Source organism: Xiphophorus hellerii, chromosome 9, assembly GCF_003331165.1.
Source record: "Xiphophorus hellerii strain 12219 chromosome 9, Xiphophorus_hellerii-4.1, whole genome shotgun sequence".
In the NCBI taxonomy this organism is placed as follows: Eukaryota; Metazoa; Chordata; class Actinopteri; order Cyprinodontiformes; family Poeciliidae; genus Xiphophorus; species Xiphophorus hellerii.
The window spans coordinates 16,315,465-16,340,058 of record NC_045680.1 but is presented as its reverse complement, the minus strand read 5'-3'; the positions used below and the strand labels follow the sequence as shown (position 1 = coordinate 16,340,058).

Below are 24,594 nucleotides of genomic sequence, written 5' to 3'. Positions count from 1 at the left end.
TTGTGCCTCTCTCTCTGAGCTGTCGTCGCTCTCTTCACTCGCACATTTTTCAGGAGGTAGTCCGGATGGATTTCGATACGCTCGAGTTTCTGAAAGAAAGGATTCCGAAAGCTCCTGTTTTCTCATTCTTCTGAGGTTTAACAGGCTTTACGACAATGATTACAGCCTTTTGTGTGTAGTTTTATCGTCAGTGACATGAAGAAGCGCGAATTTTTGCATCCAAAGTGGCTGAGGGATTGAATTGGCGTGGTAAGTGATTGCGCGTTCGGAGAGCAGCTTTCTACGATGTTTAAATCCATTGTTTTGGTCATTTTGTGGAACAGAAGTTTGGACAAAAATATTTCTATCTTAGCTTCTGTAAAGCCCCTCATATATAAAATCTAAACTCACACTTAATGTTTGTAAAAATGTGTCAAAAAGTTAAGAAGTTAGAAGCTTTCCGTGTAGATGAGGTTGTTTTTTTTAAACATCTACTCTTGGTCTTTTCTATATGTTTACACCCTCGCTTTATCGTCGGACTTTTATTGCAGGGGTGTGAGATGTAATAGAAGCCTTTGGGCAAAGTCCAGTTGCCAGACGTTCTGCTCCCATGGTTGAAACAAAAGGAGCCCATGAAGCCCAGCTGTCTCCGTAGGTTAATGTCACATGGAGGCATGTAATAGCACACAGACGGTTGCTCTGTGATTAGGAGAAGGTAGATCTTAGATAGAAGGATTAATATAGTTGCTGATAGAATAGACATATTTATATATTAATAGTATATATAATATACAGTCCTTTTACGAAGCAGTTCATATCTTCTGCAGTGTCATCTGAAATAAGGTCCAGCATTAACCTTGAATCTGTCCCACCCCCAACATTTTTCACACAGTTTTCTATCCAGCACCAAGTTTGGAAGCTGAACCAGCATGGCCAAGTGGCTAAAGGACTACCTGAGCTTTGGCAGGAAGGTGCCCCCACAGCCACCCACTCCGGACTATACAGAGAGTGAGATCCTCAAAGCGTACCGCCTGCAGAGAGACCTTGACTTTGAAGATCCGTATGAGGATGCGGAGAGCAGGTCCAGAGGGGAATCTGGGACTTTTGACCCCTCCACACCAGTGTACGGATCTCCCATGAAGTCTTCCAGTGTGGACATGAAGTCTCCTAAACACAGGCTGATCAAAGTGGACTCCCAGGAGTTGGGACGCACCAAGATTCTTCTCAGCTCCATCTCTTTGGAAGACCAACCAGAGCCTGTAAGACCTGCTGATTCTTAGCATTTGTTTTAGCCATACACTGATTTCAAATGTCCAGATTTTGTGAACCTTCCTGATTTCTCTTTCAGAACAACAAACAACTTTGAATTTTTTTTTTTAATCTTCCTTTGATGAAGGAAGTTAATAATTTCTTGCATTAGGAGTTGAGTTGACATTTTGCTGTGTGTAAAAGGGAGCAGTTGCTGTAAAGCAAGGTTTTAATAATTCAAAACAATGAAAGACTAATGAATTTACATTTAAAATTCCTTTTGCAACTTATATAAGAAGTTTGCACAACTAGCATGGTTAGCATTACAACTGTAAACAGTGGTCTATGTGTCTATTTCATAGGGAAGGTGGACCTTTTCACTGATTTCACTGGAATTTTTCAAAAAGGTCTCCAATGTGTATATATCCATGATGCTTGATAACAGAAGGTGATCTAAAGTTTAAAAGGATGAAACAGAGAAAACTTTGTTGTAGTTTGTTCAGCCTTCCTGTTTGTTGTTGATGGTAGCTCTGGGTTGATTTGCAGCATGTCCCCAGTAGAGGTAAAGTAGCGTCTTGTGGTAGGTGGTGTCTTTTTGTTCCTCAAAATGTTGTCAGCAGTGGACAGAATTTTTCTAGTAAAAAATGGCAGCTTCCTAAGGAAGTCTGATTTTTTGTAGTCTCCTTAATATACAGCCAAAGATCCTTCACAGGTACCATAGTTTCCTTTTTAAATGGTCCCTTAAACCTTTTAACCTTTCTCTTCCTTCACATTCCAAGTTTCCAATTGACTGCACACCCTTAAGTGATGATTGAACTGAAAGTACTTCTTCTCAGTGCTTCCCTAACTTCTTCACAGATGTAAAAACAACAAAGGAGATTGTGTGAAATATCTTCCTCTTGTCAAATGAGGTGGGCTGGAGTCATAAAGAGAAGCCAACCAAAAGACATAAAAACTCCCACTTCTTTCATCCTATTTCCATCACAGTGACAGTTTTAATGATCAGATTCAATCATCAACTTCCTGGGAATGTGTGTCAGAAGATATGTATTGCTTACATAAATCCCATAACATCCTACACACATAAATTTACTACCATAGGCGGAGGCGGGAAAAAAATGGATGGCTTTGGCGCACCATTGAGCTAGAGGGGGGCATGATCCCCTGAGTTTATGTCCGTCCATAAATAATAGATGAGGTTTGGTTTTGCAAGCTGAGAGGGACCATCACACGTGCACATGTTGCAGGGCCACATTCATTATACTGCTTGGAGAGGTATCAAGGGTTACGAAGAATTATATTTCAAGCTTTAGTGCTGTTTTTGTCGTCAGGGACGTGTTTGTTTGTTTGTTTGTTTGTTTGTTTTTTTAAAAAAAGACACACATGTAATGTATGAATGCATGATTAAAAAACCCCTCAACCTTTAGGTACAAATGAGAAAGATGTTTAAAGATCAATTTGTGCAAAAGTAAGGGCTTTACAAGGACATTAACTCAAAAACGCTGACTAAGTTGGAGAACGTCTTAGAATCTTCATCATAGCAGTTTAATCTACAAACAAGCTCATGGAAACAGCTAGAAAGGGCAAAATTCCTGAAGTGGATTGAAGTAATACTCCCACTAAAGTCGATAGCTCCCCTGTCTGCACTTCTCCCTCTAATGCACATTAATTTCCCATGATCTGTGGGAACAACCACATTCTAATTACCATAACAGATTCCTGTGCATCAATAGATAACCTGTTAGAGAATCAACAAGAGATTAGGACGTTGTTTCACCAGGGCGTGAGCCTGTTTAGCAGGATTTTGGGAAGTGGGGCCTTTCTGCAGTGATTTCCTTTGTGAGAGAGAAGGAGAGACAAAGGATGTACACGCTTCTAGACTGGCTCTCACGTGTTTTTGTATACGCGCGTGTTTGTGCGACCATATGGTTGGCTGTGTTGTTGTCACTTTGCCAGATGACCACTGCTTTTTTTTTTTTCCTTCTGTGCTTGCATGGAGAAGCAAAAGCTGCCGACTGCATGTTTCCCGCTTTTATCTCTGTCCACTCCTTTTGAAGCCAAAAAACTTAAGGACCTGTCCTTCACTATTCAGGATTTTAGCAAAAATATGGAGATGTAGAGTATGTTTATGTTTATATATTTTGCATAAAGATTTAGTGGATCAATTTATTCAACAGTGATCATGGGCCATTTTTTTTGTTCTTGTCTTGAAGATATACTGTCTCCACAAGACTATTTCTTTAGCTTTATTTTAAAAAACAAAATGATGCTTTCAAAACTTTAATGCAAATCTTACAAAGTCCATGGTGGGAAAACTGAAAAAGTCAAACTAACTAGCCACTTTGGAATTTTGGCTTGTTTTGCAATTCTTTGGATGATTTGAATTCATTATCCTGAGTCAGCTTTTTTCCTTTTTGTTCTTCTTCAGGTGTAAATGAGTTTTACCTCAAAAAGTGCCTTTGCTTCATAAGTGGGTTTTTGTTTCATCTTTTAGGTGGTCCCGTCAGCCCCAATGGCAGGAGACACGGATTATTCAGATCCATTCGACGCGCGATTGGAACATCGACCGGATCCAGATCTTGGTCTTGTCCCTTGCGAGAATAATGGCTACATGGAACCATATGAAGCTCAGAGGGTCATAACAGGTCAGTGGACTCATAAAGATGGAGAAGACTTTTGAACAATACAAATTTGAGTCCAAATGAAGTGGTTTGTCTGTATTTTCCAGCTACTTATGTGATTTACAGCATGTTCTTTCTCTGGCTCTATTGATCAACTCGACCAGTTCAAACAAAATTCAACTTAATTATTATTAAGGTTGTTCTCTTTACATTATGCTTGTGCATTAGTCTTTCTTTTCCTGAGTAGTTTGTGTGTATTGCTTCACAATAGCAGAGTTAGTTGTACAAAAGAGTAGGTAAAAAAACACGCTTTTTACACCAGACAGGAAAGACTAACAGAAAGAAATATAATTTACCTCATTGTCAGATTCAGTTTTACTTATTTTAGCTTTTACTCTTCTACTTGATCATTCCCAGTGGAAAATTATATTTTAACAGTTAAAGTGTACATTTAACTGAACACTAGTTTATAATTTATAGAATTGTAAACTATAGAAATGCAATCAATGTTATTTGAACAAATGGGGAATTGAATTTTTTTATTTTGTACTTTGTGTTTGTAAAGGTAAATCATCATATTAAATATGAAAATATTAATTCATGGGTAAAATGTGGACCTAGATCATGAAGTACTATCTGTACTGTCAGCAATTTTTTTGAGCAAAACATGTCATTGATGGCCTCATGTCTTTTGAGAGTACTGAAAAGACTGACTTTCTAATTCCAATTTACTTGGAATTTAGCAAAGTTTTAAAACACCTTACTACACTGGATTTTTGTCAACCACAGCCTAGTGAGCTTTCAACATCATGAAGTGTTTATTCACCGTCCAGGCTCAGATCCCCTTTCTGCCCTCGCAATTTACTCCCACATCATCCATCACAGAGCCATCGCTTTCCATTTCTCCCTCCTTCTGCAACATCTTTTTCTGACCCTTTCCCCCCCAGCGCTCTCCCTGGTCTGTCCCAGTCATTTAGTGTAAAGGCTTACCCCTCCACCTCCATCGCTCCTCCCCTCCATTTCTACATCTCTCCATCTCGAGGGCTCTCCCCTATCCCCCCAAAGGGGATTCTTTGGTTTGTCTCTTTAATCTGTCCGTCAGTGAAAGTCCACTGTATATATTTTGCCCGCTCATCGCTCTCACTCTTGGTGCCCTTTTGGTAGTGAAAGGGATTTCACAATATTAGGAATAAGAGAAAGGAGCTAATCTGTTGCCACCTTGAGGCAAGCCCTTTACATACCCTGGATGGAGCCGTTTGAGAGGAAAGATTCAGAGAGCTGATGGCACAGCTTTGTCAGAGCTCTGACATTGGTTTGAATTGAGTCTGTCACTTTAAAGCCTGCTTTTGTCTGTCCGTCTATCTCAGTCTTTCTTTGTCATTAAAAGTCATGGAAGCAGCAGGCAAATGTGACACTGGCATAATATTTATCACTCACTCAGTATGTGGTTTCTAAAATTGTTTAAATTTAAAAATTTCTTCCCTTTTTCATGGCTTATGAATTCAGTTTGTGTGGATAAAAGGCCGGTCCCCCTGCTGACACACATCTGCATGCCTGAACACACTCCCCATCCCTTCCTGTCATCGTTTCGCTCAATCTTCTGTCCCCGTAAAGTTGTCTTCTCACCGCTTCCCGCGGTCTCAAATCCCTGCCTGTTTTCCTCCATCGTGCCTCCTTTGAATTTATCATTTTCAGTCTTGTTTTTATCTCCCAACCTTCATCTTCTCTCTGTAACCTGGCTGCCGTGACACCGCCAGCTCCCAGTGCAGGTAGAGCAGCATTCAACCCTGTTGTGCTTCTGTCTTCATGACTTAACATCAAACGCTGACAGACCACAATCCCCTGCCCTCCTCAATCTCTCATGCCATCTCTCCCTCCCTCTCTTTCTCTCTCTCTGCCTTTTTCTTCCACTTGTTTCATCAGGGCTTCTCTTGCCTCTTCTTACTCCCACTACTCTTGAATCTACCACATCCTTTTTCCCTCTTTCTCTCCCCTCCTGGCCTTGCTCCCCCCTTCTCTCTTGTTCTCCTCAACCCTTCTTTTTATAACCTCAGGGTCTCTCCGTCAGGGTCTTCCCTCTTGGTCACCATGGTAATAACTAGCTGCCTGAAAGCACTGTTTTGTCACGGCAAACTCTATAGTAGTCCTGTTTCCATTTTTATGCAAATACAAACATGGCTTTTGTTTTATTACAATTCCAACTCATTCTACATTTTGTGGTTAAAAAAAAAGAAAATCAAACACTGTTGGATGTTTTGGGACTCCTGTTGCTTGGAGATCCCTTTTTTTAAGCATTTTATCTCATGGCCATATTTGACTTCAGAAAATGGATGCAGGTGCTGAGAACCATTTGTTGTCTGGACCCCACTGAGAAATTGATGAAAATGTTAACAAGGAGACACGAATGCTGCTGTGAGCCATGCTGGATATCTGCTGGTTGAGATGCAGGATGGACACAGAGAGAGAAAGTACCGTGTTTCCCCTCGGCATCTAACCCAGTTTCTTGTTAGGGCCAACCACATTAGTTTCTGGACCTGCTGCAAGCTGTGCAAACATAATTATTTTAATTTCTCTAATTCTGGGCATGTCGGAGATCAACAAGCTTTTTGTTTATTTTAAATTTGGATGGAAGAATGCTTTTGGGATTGTGTTTTGAGAAGAATAATTGCTTCCGACGAGCTATTTTTCTTGCTGACTGGTTAAATATGATAAATATATGAATGATTGCATATTCATCTTCTTTTGTGTGATTTATTTATTTATTCTTCTTCTTCTTCTCTGGTTTACATGTATTATGTCAGAACTGCAGCGCACCCCCGGAGGAGGACGAATGCGTGGAGGGATGCAGCTTTACGACACTCCGTATGAAGAAGAGCGAGGACAGCGCCTGGGCTATGTCTACGGAGAACTTCATGAAGAGGGCAAGGAGACCAGCAGGCTACCGCAAGATGACGAGAGACCAGCAGACGAGTATGACCAACCCTGGGAATGGAAAAAGGATCACATCTCCAAAGCATTTGCAGGTAGGAAGAAAAGACATGCTCTAGAACTGAAGGAAAAAAACCTGCTGTTGTCATGGAAAAGCCAGATAATGATCATTCCAATATATTCATCTGCCCTTTGCATCAAGCCTGTAAATGTTAAAGTTCTTCAGATAATGTTGGTTTGCGTTTTATGCAATGATTCACAAACCAGTTGATTTAATTTTTTTTTTTTTTTGTCAAATCTTTCGTACTGCAGTTACAAAATTTTTCATTGGGATTGTATGTAACAGATTGGTGTAAGCAAAAATATTTTTTAGTTGTTTTCCAGAGACAACAGTTTCCCAGATGTAACGTGACCTACAAGAGATCTCTCTTGTAGAGTGATCTCTTGTAGACTTTGACTAGGCCATTCTAACATATGAATCTGAGCTGACTCACTGCTTTGCAGCCACGGTTGTATGTTTAGGGTTGTCTTCACCCCAGCATCAAGTCTGTAGAAGCCTCTAGCAGATTGCCCTGTATTTAATTCCAACCAGCTTCCTTGTCCCTGAAGAAAAGCATTCCCACAGCATGATGTAACTACTGCTATGGGTTACTGTGGGGATTGTGTGTTCAGGGTGAAGTTCAGCGTTATTATGGCATTCTTTCAGCATTCTTTTGACAATCTGTTTTTCAGCACTTTTCTATGAAGGACAGGCCTTTAAATATGCACAACTATCGTAGTAGATGTCTGTTTGTTTATAAATCTCCAATTCACAACAAATGTTGGGGCACGACACAAAACAATCTGATTCATAAACAGAAATACAGTAAATTCAGTACAACCGTACAAACAGATTCAAAGTCAGTTACATACAGTAACTGTATCCAATTCAATCCTATTTACTAAACAGTTGAGTCGAGCTCAGGTTATTATGCCAGTTTTGGAAGAAGGCATTTTTATTTTAGGAAATCCAGCCAACTAGTTAGAGTCACTGACTTAGTATTAAAGCTAAGCATGTGACAACAATGGTGAGTGATTTCTGGTTAGACGCTCCCACTTGAGTTGTGGGTTTTTGCAGCTCCTCCATGGGCCTATCAATTTCCTCTCTAGTTACTTTTCTCTTCGAGTATGATGAGCAGTCATCATACTCTTTCTGTTTCTGGATAATTAAATAGTGAGATGTCCAAAATTTGAGACATGGTTTTATGACCTACCCTGCTTAAAATTTCCCTGCAACTTTATCTGTGATCTGTCTACTGTGATTGTTGATCTTCATGATGCCGTTTGCTCGGCTGAAGTTTGCTTAAAACCCTCTGAGACCTTCAAAGAACTTCTCTCTGATAAAGTGCCTCAAGGCAACATTTGTTGTGATTTGGCGCTATATACACAAACTGAACTGAAGAGAAAACAGCTGGATTTATTTTGAGATCAAATTACACAAAGGTGGGCTACATTTAGCAAGTAGGGGATTTGTGATTACAATCTGTTGGACTTTTGTTTTGGGGGTATCAGATTTCAAAGTTGTGAACATAAATAGGCAAATTTTTCAGAGTTTTAATTGTTAACATTTTGAAAACGATAAATTTTCCTCCATGTCACAACTATGCACTACTTTGTTTTGATTTGGTGCTATTCTAATACTGTTCCCATAACCAGAGGAAAACATGTAGCTGCAATGCAACTAAATATAAAAAAGTTCAAAGGCAGTGAATGCTTTTCCAAGGCACTTTTGTTACAACAATGAGGCCAGTCATTGATTTCACTGGTTTATTTGTTTAGTTTAGCTCTGCCTCTGCCAAGCTTGATCAATACTCAGTTTTTCTCACAGAAAGCCCTCCCAAATTTATTGACTATCTTCCATTTTATTAAAATGTTTTCCAGCACAAGTGTAAATGTCTGCCAACCAAAGACCAAGGCCCTTAAATCTTTTAAATGAGTGAAAACTCTACAGTATCTCAGCAAACGTGTATTTGAAGAGACTCTCTGTAGAATTTTTTTTAGCTATTCAGTGGTTAAAACGTGCTTCAAAATGATCTTTTTTTTTAAAGGTCAGAACCTTCATTTGAGCTCACAGACTGCGTTTCTGCTGATAGTACATGGTAAAAATAATATTCTAACTGTTCTGACCTTTAAAGAATCATCTACCTTCCCCCATCATTGCGTCTCCACAGCTTTTTAACTAGAAATGGAGTACTGTGACCTTCACTGTCTGAGCTCAGATGACATATATTTCTCTCTTTTGGAGTTGAAATCTTTCTGGAAGAATATTGATTTCTTTTTGCTTAGACATGCGGTTGACTATACTCTCAACAAGCTTTGAGATGATCATCAAGACTGACAGGGGCTTTGGTTTGCTGTTATGTCAGGATTGTGTGGAAGGGGAAAAAAGGTGGTAAGCGAAAAAAGGTGAAATTGCTTCATAGTATTTTTAAAGCAAAGGGATGGTGCAAGCAAACAGTCCTGATAAATCATTAAGAAGGGGGATGTAGGTGTAAAGAATGCCAGGCCAAGTCCACTTAATTGAGCTGTATCTCCAAGTCACCAAGGTCAAGGTGATGGGATAATAAATCAACCTCGCCTCATCCTCGCTCACCTCCATCCCTTCTCCCCTCCCCTCAGTTAATTACATGCCTACACATGTGTGACTGATCCAGTGTTAATAGGAAAGTCACGGTCAGCACAGCATTGTCTGGATACCCATGCACATACACAGAAATCCATTCTCATCGCATTAAAACTCAAATCAGCCAAACCAGTGAAGAGCACAGAGGCGCTGTAACTTATTGGACAGAGGAGACGATTTCAAATGAAGATGTGCTCATGTTGATTTAAAAGCCAAAGTCATCGCTCAACTAATTTGCACCCCTCACTTGCTGTATCTGTTTGTTTTCTCCTTGTTTCAAGTCTCTTCTTTGTGACATATACATTATGTGTCACTGCAGGGGAGTACTCATACCACCATTAGAGCATGAAGTGTAGGAAAACGCTGGTGCAGCCCGAGTTCTTTGACCCTTTGTTTTCACTATTTATTTATTTTTTTTCCAATCGGAGTCAACTCTCTGAGCTGGCTTGCTGTCTGTCGGCGCACCGAGGCACCGGAGTGTAAACACACAAACAGTATTTTCCATTCTCACATTTAATCCATATTCCCCAGGACTTTCTCGGCATTGCTAAGCACGGCCCACATTGCAAGGGCGGGAAGCGATGGAAAGGACGATGCAGCAAAGGCATGGCTACTGAAGACAGAACAAAGAGATGAGGACCGAGGTTTGAGAGGGATGCAGATGAGAAGAGATGGAGAATAGGATAGAGAGAGGCTGCATGCAAATGAAAAGGGACGTCCGATGCTGTGAGATGCTTGGTGGCGGCTAGGTGGATGTTAATGGGCCTGGTGTTTCAGTGGAGAGGAGTATTAATGGTCAGGAGATGTTGCGAGGTGAGGAGAGCGGCTCGTAACGGGGAATTCAGGGCCACTGCGGCCACGGCGCAATCATTCATCCCCTAACACAGGCACACTTTCTCACACATGTACACACCATCGCTCCAGTGGTGACAGGGCTGTCCCCCTCAGTCCTCTCCTCCCTGCTGATGTGACATACTCACTCAGATAACCTGCCGCAGGTGGGCAAATGGTGGGGGCAGTAAGGGGCATATCTGCCAGCAGCCCCTCATCAGCACTTGCTCTCAGGCTCATGGACGCACATGTGGGTTTCCAACTTTTGTGTTTTTTTTTGTTTTTTTGTTGTTTTTTTTACAGCCCTGATCATGACCACAGACTTAATTCAAGCGTGAAAGGATCGTGCATGCATGTTGGCACAAGTGAAGATGTGAAAGGGGGATGGGGGGATTTATGTGTACTGTATTTATGCAAACGCTTCTCTACAGAATCTCTATGATTGCAATTCTCCCGGCTTATCCACGCTCAAATGTAATCGCTGGTGTGAAAATTGAACGCTGCGGCTATTTTTTTTCGAATAAGTCCAATTTATTTAAGAAAATGAATAATATTTTTTTTTATTTTCTTAGACTTGTAGTCCACTTCAAGCAGTCGTGTGAAGTTGATCCCAGCAGTCCCTCAGAGTTTGACATGAAGATGGCTTTAAAAAAAAAAAAAGACAAAGTGTTACCATCCACCTCAGATTACAGCAGTCATTAATTCCTGGATTGTAATGGCCATTCGTGCATTAAACAACTGGCCCTGCAGCCATCTTGCGTTATTAGCGATCTAATGAGAGAGACCATCTTATTAGTTCTCTGATGGCTGCTCCTAATGAACAGATGAGTGGGTGTTTCAGGTGTTTTTAATGTTTTTAAGTTTTATAGACCACAACAAAAGGTTTGAGCCAATGAATGTGAGTGTTGGCGCAGTGGAGCTCATGATGCAGAGCCCGAAACCAGCTGGATAGAGGAGGAGAAGGAATAACATCGCCACCCCTAGCAATTACTGTAATGTTGCTGTTGAGCAAAGCACTTATCCTCCACTTGTTCCACTGCAGCTGCTCATTAAGCAACAGAAAAAGACCTGGACTATTCATAGAATCTCTGCACCATGGTGAACGTGTGAGTCCTAAAATGAAGGTTGAGACGAAAACACTTGCAGTTACAGGTTCAGGATAACACTTACTGGATCAAAAATAAAATTCACAGTTTATTTTGCTTGCAAAGTTATTTGCAAGCAAATATTATTTGAATTTGAAACAAAACTATGATTGGGCTTCAACAATATTTGGGCTATATTTGAATCCCTAAGCTCATTGGATTTGGCAGCATTAACGTATATCTGGAAGAACAAAGATTATTTTTCTGTCTGGTCAACGAGAAACCTCATTTAGATTTTGTAAATTTTAGATTTTTGTGTTGGCATTTGTTCGATTTGTTGGGTTAGGAATGAAGCATGGTTGTGTAAGACATGGAAGTCTGCTGCATTTTGGTCCCAAAAAAATCTGGAATGGTGGTGAGACAAAATGACATGTGCCATCAGTCAAAAACCATAAGCTGAACAATTAACTTAGCATGGTTACTTTTAATAAATTAGCAATGTTTTTAAAATTTTGGCTTAAGAACAAAAATTGTGTTCCTTGGCTTTGACAAACCAAAGCAGACAACCAGACATTGGAAATGAGATCAAATGATTTCTTAAACAAAGTAAAGCTTTTGTATCTGACACTAAACACTAGAATGCATTGTCTTTTCCTCTTTTAATGGCAGCAATTTAACATTTTAATTAACGAGAACCTTTGTTATACAGAGATTGGGGAGGAAAAAAAAAACATTGAACCATGGTGTGTTTGTGTGTCAGTAAGAGCTTTGTCGTGATTGTATGCTTTGACAGGCTCAGGGTTCTTGCATTGTTGCATCATGCATATTTGTGTGTGTGTGTGGGGGGGGGGGGGGGGGGGTGTTTGTAAGAACGTGCAAGCAGGAAAAGAAAATTAGATTTCCATTTCTGGCTTGATGGTCCTCTTTGCTGCTATAAGCAGACCCTTGGGCCATCTGACCAGCTACTCATCAACTTACTGGCAGAACCGCAGGGCTCCCCCCTTCACTCTTTCCCCACCTCCTCTTTCTTGTCATCATCTTGCTTGCTCTCTCCCTTGCCCCTTTTCGCTTGCTTGTCACTTTTCTGATTTTATTTTTTTCCTGCAGCCAGAACCCTCTCTGACGTTAATGGAGAGCCATCTCCTTATGTTTCATCTTCACTGTTCAATATAAGTGGATGATTACCTTTTATTTCACATTTAAATATGAAATAATATTTAAATATTAACATAAGTCATATGAAATTACCTCTTATTTCATATTTAAATATGAAATTACGTCTTATTTCATATTTAAATATGAAATAATATTTAAATATTAAAATAAGTAATACGAAATTACCTCTTATTTCATATTTAAATATGAAATAATATTTAAATATTAAAATAAGTAATACGAAATTACCTCTTATTTCATATTTAAATATGAAATAAGAGGTAATTTCATATTTAAATATGAAATAAGATGTAATCATCCACTTAGAAGCAAATAAATGAACATAAGGAAAGTATTTAAAAATGAAATAGAAGGGTGAATCAAATTAATAATGCATTTCAGTAAATTTACCTTAAAGAAGTCATAAGGCTTTCATTATTTTAAGGATGTACTTTTGCAAATGCATTTGTCCTTTCCCTGTAATTGTCTGTACATACAAGTGCTTTCCTCTTGACAGAAGGTCTTTGTTTGCAGAGACTCTATGCCAGAGCTGTGTGTGGGGAGGGATGTCTTCATTAATCGACTAAATGTCTTTGCTCTTTCGCAATTTGAAACACACATAGAAAACAGCTGCTGTGTCTAAGAAAGTCAGTTATCTCTCACCCGAAGCAATGGTTTCTCTGTCCACATCTAAAAAAAGAGCCTGCCCTCCCACAAAATAGATTCTACTAATTATCAGCATGCAGTTGAGGCAGGCTAAAGACTTTGGCATACTGTCTGGCTGTCACCTGTTTCATAGTTTCAAGTTAAAATGAGAGAACCCCCCCCCAAAAAAACACTTCCTTATTTAAGCATTGAAGTGTTTCAGTGCAACAACACTTCCTACTGCATCAGAGTAAGTCTGTTTTCTTTTTCTTTTTTTTGTTCAGAGACAGTCAATCAAACACTCTGCTGTTAGAGAATCAAAACAATAACAATCTTATTTTTTGGATGACACAGGACTTCCATTACACAGGGATGAGCCAGACGTTTCTTCCTCATAAATGACTGGCATAGTTGAGCATCTAGTTTGCATGAGTGTGGCTCATTATTTGCAATTGAGTGCAAGGTTCATGTGTCGGTCTCTTCTGAATCTTTGTTCAGTCGAGCAATTTGTATCTTTGAGCATTAGCAAATGTGGGTCACAGTTATATTAAAACATAACATGCAATACTATTTTCTTAAATAGTTTTAGGACTTTTTTTTGGGGGGGGGATTAGGGAGCGGTTATTCATTTTGATTGTATTATGTTCCAGTTTCCCAATGTCAAAATCCAAATGTATGGTCATTTCTGGCAATGCAGGAGGTGGACAAACTACGACAAGGTTCCAGTCATCAAGTTTAGATGTAGTGGACCAGATTACAGCCTGTACTGTGTTGAACACACTTTTCTTTCAAAACCACCTGGCATAGGTGTAACATTTGATTTATTCTTTGCAGCCTACATTGTGTTAATGAAATATTCCACTCAATATTACACCAATACTACTAGCCTGTGAAAACAACTCAGGATAGATTTATGGTTTTATGTGGTCTACACCTAGATTTGACCTCTGAACATCTTTGAGCCTGCATGAACTACAGCCCTAGTCACCCGTTATTGGCTGACAGATGTTGTAGCTCATCTGCTTCAAGGTTTCACATGTTGTGTGTTCAGGTATTTTGCATACTTTGCATGTAACAAGTAGTTACTGTAGCATTTATGTCATCCCAAACCAGTCTGGTTTTTGGGCCAGGGCTCAGCAAATGGAGATTCAGTTGTGTGTATTACGGCATATGCAAACAGAGAAGTTGCTGTAAATGTTCAAGCAGAGATATTTGTTAATTTCAGTTGAGGCACTCCATACTAGAATTATTTGGAGATTATTCACAAAAAGGTAATTGCATAAATTTCACAAAAATCAACTTCATTTAAAAAGTACTGTACTTTTTAGTCCAACTGTAAATGTGTAGAAATTTTGAATTATAGTGCATGTGAGAACATATCTATAGCGATTATATAGTTTATTGTGTTTTAGCTTCTCCTAGAAGGTTGTACTTTTGGTCATTTAAATAATACTTCATGTAAGTGGTGCTTCCCATCTAGCTAAGTACACATCTTGTCATCTTGTGTAATTTCCAATAGAGTTGACTTGTCGTCACGTTTCATTCTTCTAAATTATGAATGTTTGATGTTCTCATCTTTTATGAAAACTAGATCTATGTTGGACTACTTCATGTAAAGCTAGCTTTTGACTGATGGTAGAAGATGGGTGATTTTACTTGGTTCACTTCCTTTTTAGGCAAATCAAGAGAGTTATTCGTACCAATCGGTATGAAACAGATCATAAAAGCAAAATTGAGATAAAAACAATATAAATCTCAACTTTGTCTCATTAGATTTTTAATATATTACTGCTCTTATTTGCACTCTGCACTTACTGCACTCTTATTTTCTCCAATGTTGCCCTACATTTGTTTTAATGTTCTTCTCATCTTTCTCCACACATCTCTCTCTCTCAGTTTTTCTTGGGAATTAGAGGTGTGAAATTTGTGGCGATAGTGAGCTGACAAACAGTGAAGTGAGACAGTGGTGGTCCCAGGAGTTTTTTTTTTCTCTACATGCTTGTGTGTGCACCGGTGTTTGCGTGCTAGACTCCCATTGAGCGCCAGGCCACACTTTAATCCTGGCATCAGTGGAGGTGCAGTTCGCTCCAGATGGGGCCATTGTACTGCGCCATGCATCAATAATTCACAGAGAGCCAAGGAAAGTGGCAGAGTGTGTCTGCCTGCTCAATAATTAACCAGGGAAGAGGAACATGTATGTACAGCCTGGGTCTTTCTCAAAACGCCCGTTCAAAATGGCCTTTGATGTCACCGGCCTGGGGGGTCTTTGGATTAGTCAGCTCATTAAGATGTCACCCCTCTGTTCCTTTTATTTGTTTTGTGATCCACTTTTGCAACGAGCAGGAGCTGGATTTGCATTGTGTTTCTGACACGAATGCATAATGTACCTGTGAGTGAGTGTTTGCAGAGAAGGCAGCAGTAATGACTGGTATTACAGCAGTCAGCCATGGTATACCGTGAGCTATTTTCAGCTCCTTCTCTCAGTGCACCTTCTGTTGCTTTGCAGTGAATAAAATAATACAAATGCCCACACACACCTCAGTTCCTCTGTCACACTTTGTTCTGGGTTGACTTACTTTTGAAGTCACCTTTTTCATTACATTTAATGCTAAGAGACAATTTCTAGAAGTGGAAAGTTCAGATTACTATAAATAAAAGCGATGCTGCTACTCCCCTCTGTTCTGTCTCCTGCCTCCTTTAGCCTTATCTGCCTTGATTTATTAGTGTACACATAGGCTCTGAGACTCTGTTTTTCTCGTGTGGGATTTATCAAGGGTGCAGGGGTTAGATTATATTACTGCTCCTCTTGACAGGAGGTAGAGTTAACTACATTTGTTGACACCACGGCTATGTCATCTCCTCACATACAGCCTCTCACTTCCGCTCTCAACAGGGCTCCCCTTTTTCATCTACCTCTTCCACTTCTCACATCTTGCTCGCTCATTCTTCCTCACATTAAAACCCTCCTCTGGTGTTTGGTCTCACTTCTTAATCATCACCTCTTTTCTGTCACCTGCCTCGTTTGGTGAACGTTGTAAAAGCCCATCTGCTGTTTTCTTGCTCTTCTCTCTACTCCCACCCCCCTCCTCTATTAGAAATGAGGGAGTTGACGGAGTTGCCCTGGCCTGCCCCTGTGGGTCAGCTGGAGGAGGAGCCCCCTGTCAGAGAGCAAGGTGACCTCTCACCCTGAACATCCCTGCACCCCTTTTCACCCACATTGCCTTTCTTTATTTGCATGCAGTTATCCAGACCCTCATGACCCTGTTGTTTAACATCTGCCATACTCTGAGTAGAGCACCTGCTTGTAGCAACTGTTGAATGCTATAGGGCAAGGTGTGTAAAAACTGTGAATTTCTGCCATTTTTAGCTGACTGAATATGTGAAATAATTGTCACAAAGGTTATAACAATCAAAAACAAAGTTGCAAGCCAAATACAGGACAAGAAAACTGAATCTTTCCATCTCTCTTCAGCCTGAAATTTTCAAACAAATTGTAATGATGCTGGTAAATTTCTTTTTATCAGACTCTGACCTGCTGACCTGCAACATCCCCCTTTCAAATCTAATCCCCCCCTTGCTGCTTATGTGGATCTGCGGTAGTCTGTTATCTGATGTTTGTTCCCGTCTGCTTGAGTGGATTAATCCCCTTTGATCATATTGCTATGTAAATAACATGACTCACTCTCTGTCCCCCCCGCCTGCCAACAGCACAGTTTGACGGTGCAGAGTGGGATCGCTCGTCGTCGCCCACAGAGCGGATGCGTCCTGCAGCTCCCAGGTCGAGCCCGCTAGCAGCAGGAGGAGGAATGAAGTTCCGAACTCCTCATGAAAGCCCCACCATGATGGGGGAGAGAGTAGACCCTACACTGCCTCTGGAAAAACAGGTGTATGTATACTGTCTTCTGATAGCCAAACAGAAACCCAGCATCAAAAACGTAGCTTCAATTAAGGGCACACAATTCAATTTTGTGAAATTGAGTTTTTTCAGCATCTCATCATGTTATAATATTATGCACTCATCAAAAACACACCTCAAACATGCATAATTCGTTCATACATGTTTGGAAAATCCTTCAATTTCCCATGGAAGCTATTTAGGTTGCATAAACGCTCGCATTCAATGAGCTCCTCAGAACTGCAATCTCTAAGTCGAGCTTCTGCTTCTCAGAGTACCCCTCCCCTGCAACTGCCACTTAGCTCCTTCAGACTAGTGGCAGTAGCAATTAGCAAACACCTTGTGAAGCTGTGCATCCTCTGAGCTTATTATACAAACTACTTACCAGTGCAACACTGGTAAGAACGTTGTTAAAGGCTTATTGGTGGAACGTTGTTGTGGTAATATGCTGAAGGCAGCATTAGAAAGAGCAGGAGCTTCTTAAAGAGACAGTGACCCAATTTCAAGGCATTAAATCGCAAAGTCAAATTTATTTCAATGTTGTTGGAAATGTACAGCATTTTTTAAAAACTGAATGTAACATAGTTATTGATGATGTTATAAAATGGCACTTTTGCTTGAAAAAAATATAATACTGCCCCTTTAATAAAAGGCAATAATTAACAATGTTAATAATTTAGCTGGAAAACATCTAAAACATGCAGGGCAGTGTGCCCTTAGGACCAGCCTTGGGAAGCACTGCCATAGAGATGCACAGTTAAATTGGGCATCAGACCCCTTTCACACATGAAGCAGAAATACTTGAACTGGATCCAAGTCCTATTCTGTTTGTGAGTTCAATGCATACTGCTTTCTATCTGCAAGGCTTGCTGGATTACAGCCCTCATCTGGCTGGATTAGGTATTAGCCAACCCCAGTGGTTGAAGGGAACCACTGGAGTTCAAATGGCACCTGGACTTTGTCGCTCAGAGTTTGACAAACAAATGGAGATTGCAACCTGAAAAACTTGATACTTTCTTCAAAAAGAAAAACTAATATTGGCTTCTTTTTGTTTTACTAGGGAGGAAAACAACAAAGAGGAAGCAACAGCAGCTAGGAGCACGAGTTTCTAGGATGAGTGCAGAGAGCTGTAGCTCATTCAGCAAATGATGATTAATGCTTCCATGATTGTCCCTCTCCGGTTGTTGCAAAAGAGCAATGTGCTTGTCTGGTGTGCTTAGGATAGTTGCAGTAAGACAAGAGACCATTAAAGATTAGTTCATATTTATTAAAGACATTAATACTTTTGTAATGTCTTACAATTGGACACACCCAAACAAAATCCTTCTATTTTGACCTTAGTATGCTGAACAACCTTCTTGGTGTCGTGCCGCTGCCAGGCAACATGTACAACAATGGGCTTAGAAGTTGTGAACTCCACCCACTGCTTTCTGTTCGCAAGGTCCCTCTTTCAACCTAGCATTTGTTAAAAGCCTCACAAGTTTATTCCGGTACTTAGGCATGCAATTTCATTTACAAAGGCAGTAAATGTTTCTTCATTTCTTTCATGGATACATTTAATACATTTTATGTAAAAGTCATCATGAACATGTAAGGGCAGACACCGTGGTGGAAAGAACCCCATTAAAAAGTCAAAGACACTTTTATTGCTCTGCTTTGATGTATTACGGGCTTGGAAAAATTCAAACGAAGCCATTACATGTTTCAACTAAACAGAGGTTTAAACATTAACAAATTAAGTCCAAGCATTTAAGACGCACATTTACCTTGGTCTTAATTTCAAACATCAATTTATGTGCACATAAAGAGCTGTTTCCCTAATGAAACTACGGAGTACAGCAGCCCTTAAGCACAGATGTAAATTCAGACACGCAGCGTGTGTGCATGTGAACATGTTCACGTGACGAGTTGCCATGCTCCGTTACTCCGTTATAATCACTTTGGGGCTATTTGGGGATTTGTGGTTTCAGCACAGTTTTAAAATGTAAGACATGATTGTAAACCTGAGGTGGGCATGTCTTCTTCCTCAGTCGTCAATGAATCCGCCTTGTACTGGTCGTTAACAATTTACAGTGCTGTGAAAAGTTATTCAGTCAGCATTTTAACTTACTCCAACCACAATCTTCATTATATTTTATTTAGCTTCTCTGTGAAGGATCCCAAAATGGCGCGTTAATGTAAAGTGCTTTTGTGAAATACTTTTAAGTTGTCACATAAAAAAAGTCTGCAAACTTCAGGATTCATTTATTCTATGCTTAATTAACCCAGTGCAACAAGCTGCCTTCAGAAGTAAATAGATTCCACCTTCATCTAATTGAATTTCTGTTCAAATATAGCTGAGGGCCTCAGAGGCTTTTTCTTTTTGAGAATAAGTATTGGAGAAGATTTATGCAGGGTTATGGTATCAGCCAATATCCAAATACTTGAGCATTTCATAGAGTGCAGTTTTAATCCATTACCTGAAAATGGAAAGATCATGCAGACAACTGTAGACAAGAAAGGGAAAATAAATCCAGTTCACTACATGCCATGTAGAAGACATAGCAACAATATTTATGAAGATGCCCTTGTCGGATGAAATCAAAATTTCGCTTTTTCTACTCTACATACAAAATGCTACATTCAAAGAGTTTCAACCCCCTGCCCCCAAAATCTAATATAGCACATGATCCTAAATACATGAATTCTACTTTCCGTTGTTAATCCTGGCAGTGCTTGCATCATGCTGTGGATATTTGTTTTTCACCAGGGCTGGGAATCTGGTCAAAATTGACAGAGGGGAAATGGGTGGAGCTACATGCAGTTTAATCCAGGAAGAAACCCTTGAGTCACCTTTCATCAAAACAGCAAGCCTAAACGTAGTGCCAAGCAACAAAGGCAGGATTTGTGTTAAATCATAAAATTGTTCAGATGTTCTCTATCCAATCTGCGTTTGCTGTTCTCCAAAGGACAAGGGGGTTGTCCGTTTGTATATTTGTAAAGTTTCTGTTGACAGACACCCAAAATATTTGCTTCTGTAATTGCCACAATTGGAGGTTCTATAACATTTTTACTGGTGTTTGTTGAGTACAAATGTAAGCCACAATTTAAAACCCTTTTTACAGCTAAATATATGAAAACAATGTACTTGTACCCTTTTCCTTTCTCTTTACAACTACATGCCACTTTGTTGTTCTGTAACATGGAATCCCACTAAAATATGTGAGAACTTGCGGAAGTTATGTGACAAATTGTGGGGAGGAAAAAAGCATGAACTATGAATTATTTGTAAAGCCACTCTAAACCGGGTGGAAATCCAGTTTACCATGTTTCAACATTTGTTTTTTTCATTGAAGAACATTTAAATAACGTATTAGAATGATAGGATCAAGACACCACAGCTTCTTAGCTATAGGTTCCACATTTCTCAGTAAAGAGTGCGGATATATTTTGTTTGCTTATGATATTACCAAATATATACACCTTATTGTTGCTGTTATGTGTGTGTAACCCAACAGATGGTACCACGGCGCACTGTCGCGCTCGGAGGCAGAGTCGCTGCTAACACTGTGTAAAGAGTGCAGCTACTTGGTGAGGAACAGTCAGAACAACCGCTTGGACTTCTCCCTGAGCCTGAGGTAAGACTTAGACCTAAAAACTAGAAACTGTTCAACACCTTTCTATGTTCATTATCAATGTCTGGTGACAAGCTCTGTACTTTAATTACACATTATCATGTTTTTTGTACTGTGTGTACGTGCACGACTTCAGACGCCTGAGCTCCTCATCTCTTATTGCGCTCCCCAACACCCCTCCATCTGTCTCTGGCTTTCCTCTCCCATCTACAATCACCTTCACTTAACATCACTGCTGCACTGATTCCTCTGCTGATGCTCATGTGTGAGGCACAATACTGCTTATCTGGTCAAATCTCCCCCTTGTAATTACAATCGCGATCCATTGTGCCGGCCTTGCTCCGGTCTCCCGTCATCACTCTGTCCTCTCAGCATCCTTGGCCTCCCCCTTGGTGGCCTTCCTCCGTAGCCCCAGCGGGCCGTCTAAGTGGTAATCAGTCAGGTAGAGCACACTTCAGCGCACACATCATCCTCCACATAATCGCTAATGAATATGAATTACCGTCTGTGGGACGGGAATCAGGTAGGGAATAGGGAAGAATGGGAATGAGGGGAGTGGAGTCAGTGTTGTGGTGACATATAAACAAGCTTCATGCATTACTCATTTAAACGAGTGGAGTGGTTTTGACACACACAGACACGCGCGCGTGTACATGATCATGTTTGCTTAGGCCACAAGGTCAGTGCTGAAACTTTTCCCCAGCTAACACACACGAGGCTTAGAGAAGTGAATTTATCAAGATCCGTAAACCTTATGACCTCTTGATTGTTTTTTTTTTTTGGTTTTTTACCCAAATTAACAGAAACGTTATGAAGTTAAAAAGTTTTCAGCCTCCTCACAAAAAGCATTTCCCTGCCAAGAGAACGAAGAAGAAAAAAATATAACTAATGTTTTAAGATATCTATCTCAGTTTGGTGAGACTTATTTTGACCTCTTTGGTTTGAATGGTAGGGTTCTCATAGGGTTTATTGTCCGATAGGGATTGTTACAAGAAATTTCAATTTTGATTCATCTCTGCTTTTCTCAATCAACATGTTATTGCATAAAATTTGCTTTTCCATCGAGTTTATGAAGCTGGGGCATGTATACGAATGCTCACATTTTAACTTTCCCCCCCGAGTTTTCATCCACATAAATAAAGCCTTTAGCTAGTGGAGCTTCTGTTGAATAAAGCATGCCAAGTTAACCACTAATATATATTTAAGAGCTTCAGATCAGTTTGATTTGGGTCAAGCATAAAAACATATGGAGATTCAGAAGGGTCTCAAAGCTCAACTTTGACCAGAAAGTTTGGAAACTACAGAACTTGTGTGTTCATTAAGCTGTGTTACTGCTGGTATTGCTTTTACATACACTAAACAGTGAGGCTGCACATCGCTGCTCTGTTTGGTATTAAAACTGTTGTTATTTCAGAATATAATAAAAGCTTTGTTCCACAGGGTAAATTTTAAAGCTCATATCAGCTCAACAACTGCTCAACACCATTTTGTGGATCTTCCTAAGCTTTGGCATTTTATGACCAAAAATGTGTCAATTGATGTCAAACGGTCTTGATTGTCTTTTCACCACTATCTTGTTTTGTATTGCCACAAAATTGCCTAAATGAGGCCAAGAGGTGATTAAGAAAATGTCTTTTTGAAACTGTATCCACCAGCTTAGTCTTAACAAGCTGTGCTTTTACTGAACCCTTGGTCACTTTGCTATAAATACCCCTGCCATGTCAGTAAAACTTTTATACAAGGACTTTTATGGTATAACAACCCAGTACAACTAAAATCACTGGGGAAATGCACACATTATCAGAATGTGTCTGACATTGTTTTTATCATCTCCTGGGGGTGGGGGGGATGAAACACCCAAAAACTGTGTCCCAGCTTACTAAGAAATGTAAACAATACCTGTAGTGACTGTCAAAGGTTTGTTTTTGTTTTTTTTCCTTTTTGAAGATGAACTGAAAGAGTCATCGCAAGCTGAAAGAAATACAGAACAAAATAGTTACAACAACCCCTGAAGACAAACTCTTATCGTTTTTCTGTAAAAACATTATATCAAACGGGTCTAAAAATAGTACTGTGCCAGTTCTATAAAAGTAACAAAATCCTCAAAGGCTCAAAAGATTTGTCACTTTCACTGTAAGTGTTTCGGGTTTTAATTTTCTGAACAATGACAATTTTGCTGACCAGTCTTGTCTTTTGCTTCGCTCCTATAATTAGACATACATCATCGCTGGCTCGATGACTCCTAAAGGAGCAGTCCTTTCAAAGCTGCATGGATTATGAAGGGAAGGTGTGGCTCTTAGTGAAGCCAGTGCCACAGCCTCCTTGTTTTTCCTCTGAGTTTATGTTGTATTACTACTCCATTCATCCATCAAACAAAACCCCCTCTCTTTCTTATTTGTGTCAGTGTTATTAGGTTTTTGTTGGATTCATGTTCCCAGAGTGAAATATAAAGCGAACATAAATCCAGGCTATCGCTCACACACAGTCATGGGACCAAATGCGTAATGTTAGGCGCTCCAAATTTCATTTCATGCTTCTTTACTCCCCTTACACTTTTACTTTTTTTTTGTGCTTTTGTTAGAAGCTGTACACTCATTCTTTTAAATTTATTTTTTATCTTTTCTTCACAGGAGCTGCCAGGGTTTTATGCACATGAAGTTCACCCTGTGTAAAGATGGGAAGTATGTGCTGGGACAGAACAGCCCTCCATTTGACACCATTCCCGAGGCCGTCCACTTTTACACCACACATAAACTCCCGATACGAGGTGCCGAGCATCTGTCCCTGCTCTTTCCAGTGCAGGTGCAGACCCTCTGACTGACTCAGTCTTGTGGACCTGAATGATTTCATTTTGATCAGAAACAGAAAACATGAATGTTCGACCAAAAAATCTCAGCGGCGTGAAACTACTCAATCTCTTTCTTTTCTTTTTTTTTTGACTGGATTACTTTTAGTGTTTCAGGACATGAGGGGCTTATGCTCGCAGCTGTTGCATCTGTGCCATGTGCAGAACATCTTGGGGATCAATTCCCATGAAATGCAGTACCCGAGCTATCAGCACCTTTACTGCGACTCCTCTCATCTACGTGCTTAACCAAGCGGGTTTGCTTCAGAACATCTTCTACACTTTGTTGCATTTCTTTCTCATTCAAGAGAAATGCACTGGGTTTTAGAAGCGCAGCCACTGCAAGAAAGCCTGCATATTGTGAATGTACTGATTCTCCAGTTTACTGAAGAAAATGAGCAGAAGACATTATAAATTATTACAATATAACACTAAACAACCTTAAAACCATAAAACAAAACTGTTTGTGAGACTCTAAACTGGTAGTTTTGCTTTTCTTTCATTCCCTAAGACAAAATGAGTCAATTAGGCTAAGTAACACAAGAAACTATTGTTTAAAGGAAAAATCTATACTGGAAAGAAAGCTATTTTTAAAGACAGACAATTTTTACCTACACCAGTAATGGATCAATTGTTGTTTCTTTTTTTACAAACTCACAACTGTTGAATTCAACCCAGCCTACTTTATATGCTGTAAGGGTTGCTTGACACATGTCAGTGTTATTTGTTAATTGTATTTAAAAAAAAGTGTTGTTCTGGTACTTGATAAAACTGAGTTTTACCTCTTGTTGCCTGCACGTTTTGCACTTGTATTTGTTCAGAGTTACTGCCATTGTCTTATAACTGACTTGAAAATCGGATCAATCTGCAAACTGAGCTGCAAGCCACAGATTATGAGGCAGAGACTCAGTATTTACTCAAACTTTAAAAATCTAGAAATGTTGGCAGTGTATGCAGTCGTGTTCTCACTTCCTACAGATTTTTGTCTGCCAACTCCGTCACATGGATGAATGTAAGCTGTACTCGGTTCTTGCCGTCTGGAATGGGTTTAAATGTCAGCTGTCGAGCTGCAGTATTTTTAGGTTA

The 24,594-nt window shown here is 39.9% G+C and overlaps 1 protein-coding gene across 2 annotated transcripts; it reads left to right on the top strand.

Annotated features, from left to right (window-relative positions):
• Window positions 1-24,305, top strand: shdb (Src homology 2 domain containing transforming protein D, b). Of its 2 annotated transcripts, XM_032573041.1 has the most exons (8): window positions 1-249; window positions 872-1,238; window positions 3,722-3,872; window positions 6,650-6,871; window positions 16,250-16,327; window positions 16,863-17,040; window positions 20,547-20,666; window positions 23,294-24,305. In XM_032573041.1, the coding sequence occupies exons 2-8, from the start codon at window positions 909-911 to the stop codon at window positions 23,478-23,480; spliced, it is 1,266 nt and encodes a 421-aa protein (XP_032428932.1). In that variant the 5' UTR covers window positions 1-249; window positions 872-908; the 3' UTR covers window positions 23,481-24,305. The 2 variants fall into 2 exon arrangements, with proteins under 2 accessions (XP_032428932.1, XP_032428933.1); XM_032573042.1 differs by lacking the exon at window positions 16,250-16,327.
• The last annotated feature ends 289 nt before the right edge of the window (window positions 24,306-24,594 follow it).

Bases quoted from the DNA above. Each gene is read 5' to 3' on its own strand.
- shdb (XM_032573041.1), top strand. From the start codon at position 909: ATGGCCAAGTGGCTAAAGGACTACCTGAGCTTTGGCAGGAAGGTGCCC. The intron at 3,873-6,649 runs GTCAGTGGACTC...GTATTATGTCAG, and splicing joins AGCTCAGAGGGTCATAACAG to AACTGCAGCGCACCCCCGGA. The intron at 6,872-16,249 runs GTAGGAAGAAAA...CTCCTCTATTAG, and splicing joins CATCTCCAAAGCATTTGCAG to AAATGAGGGAGTTGACGGAG.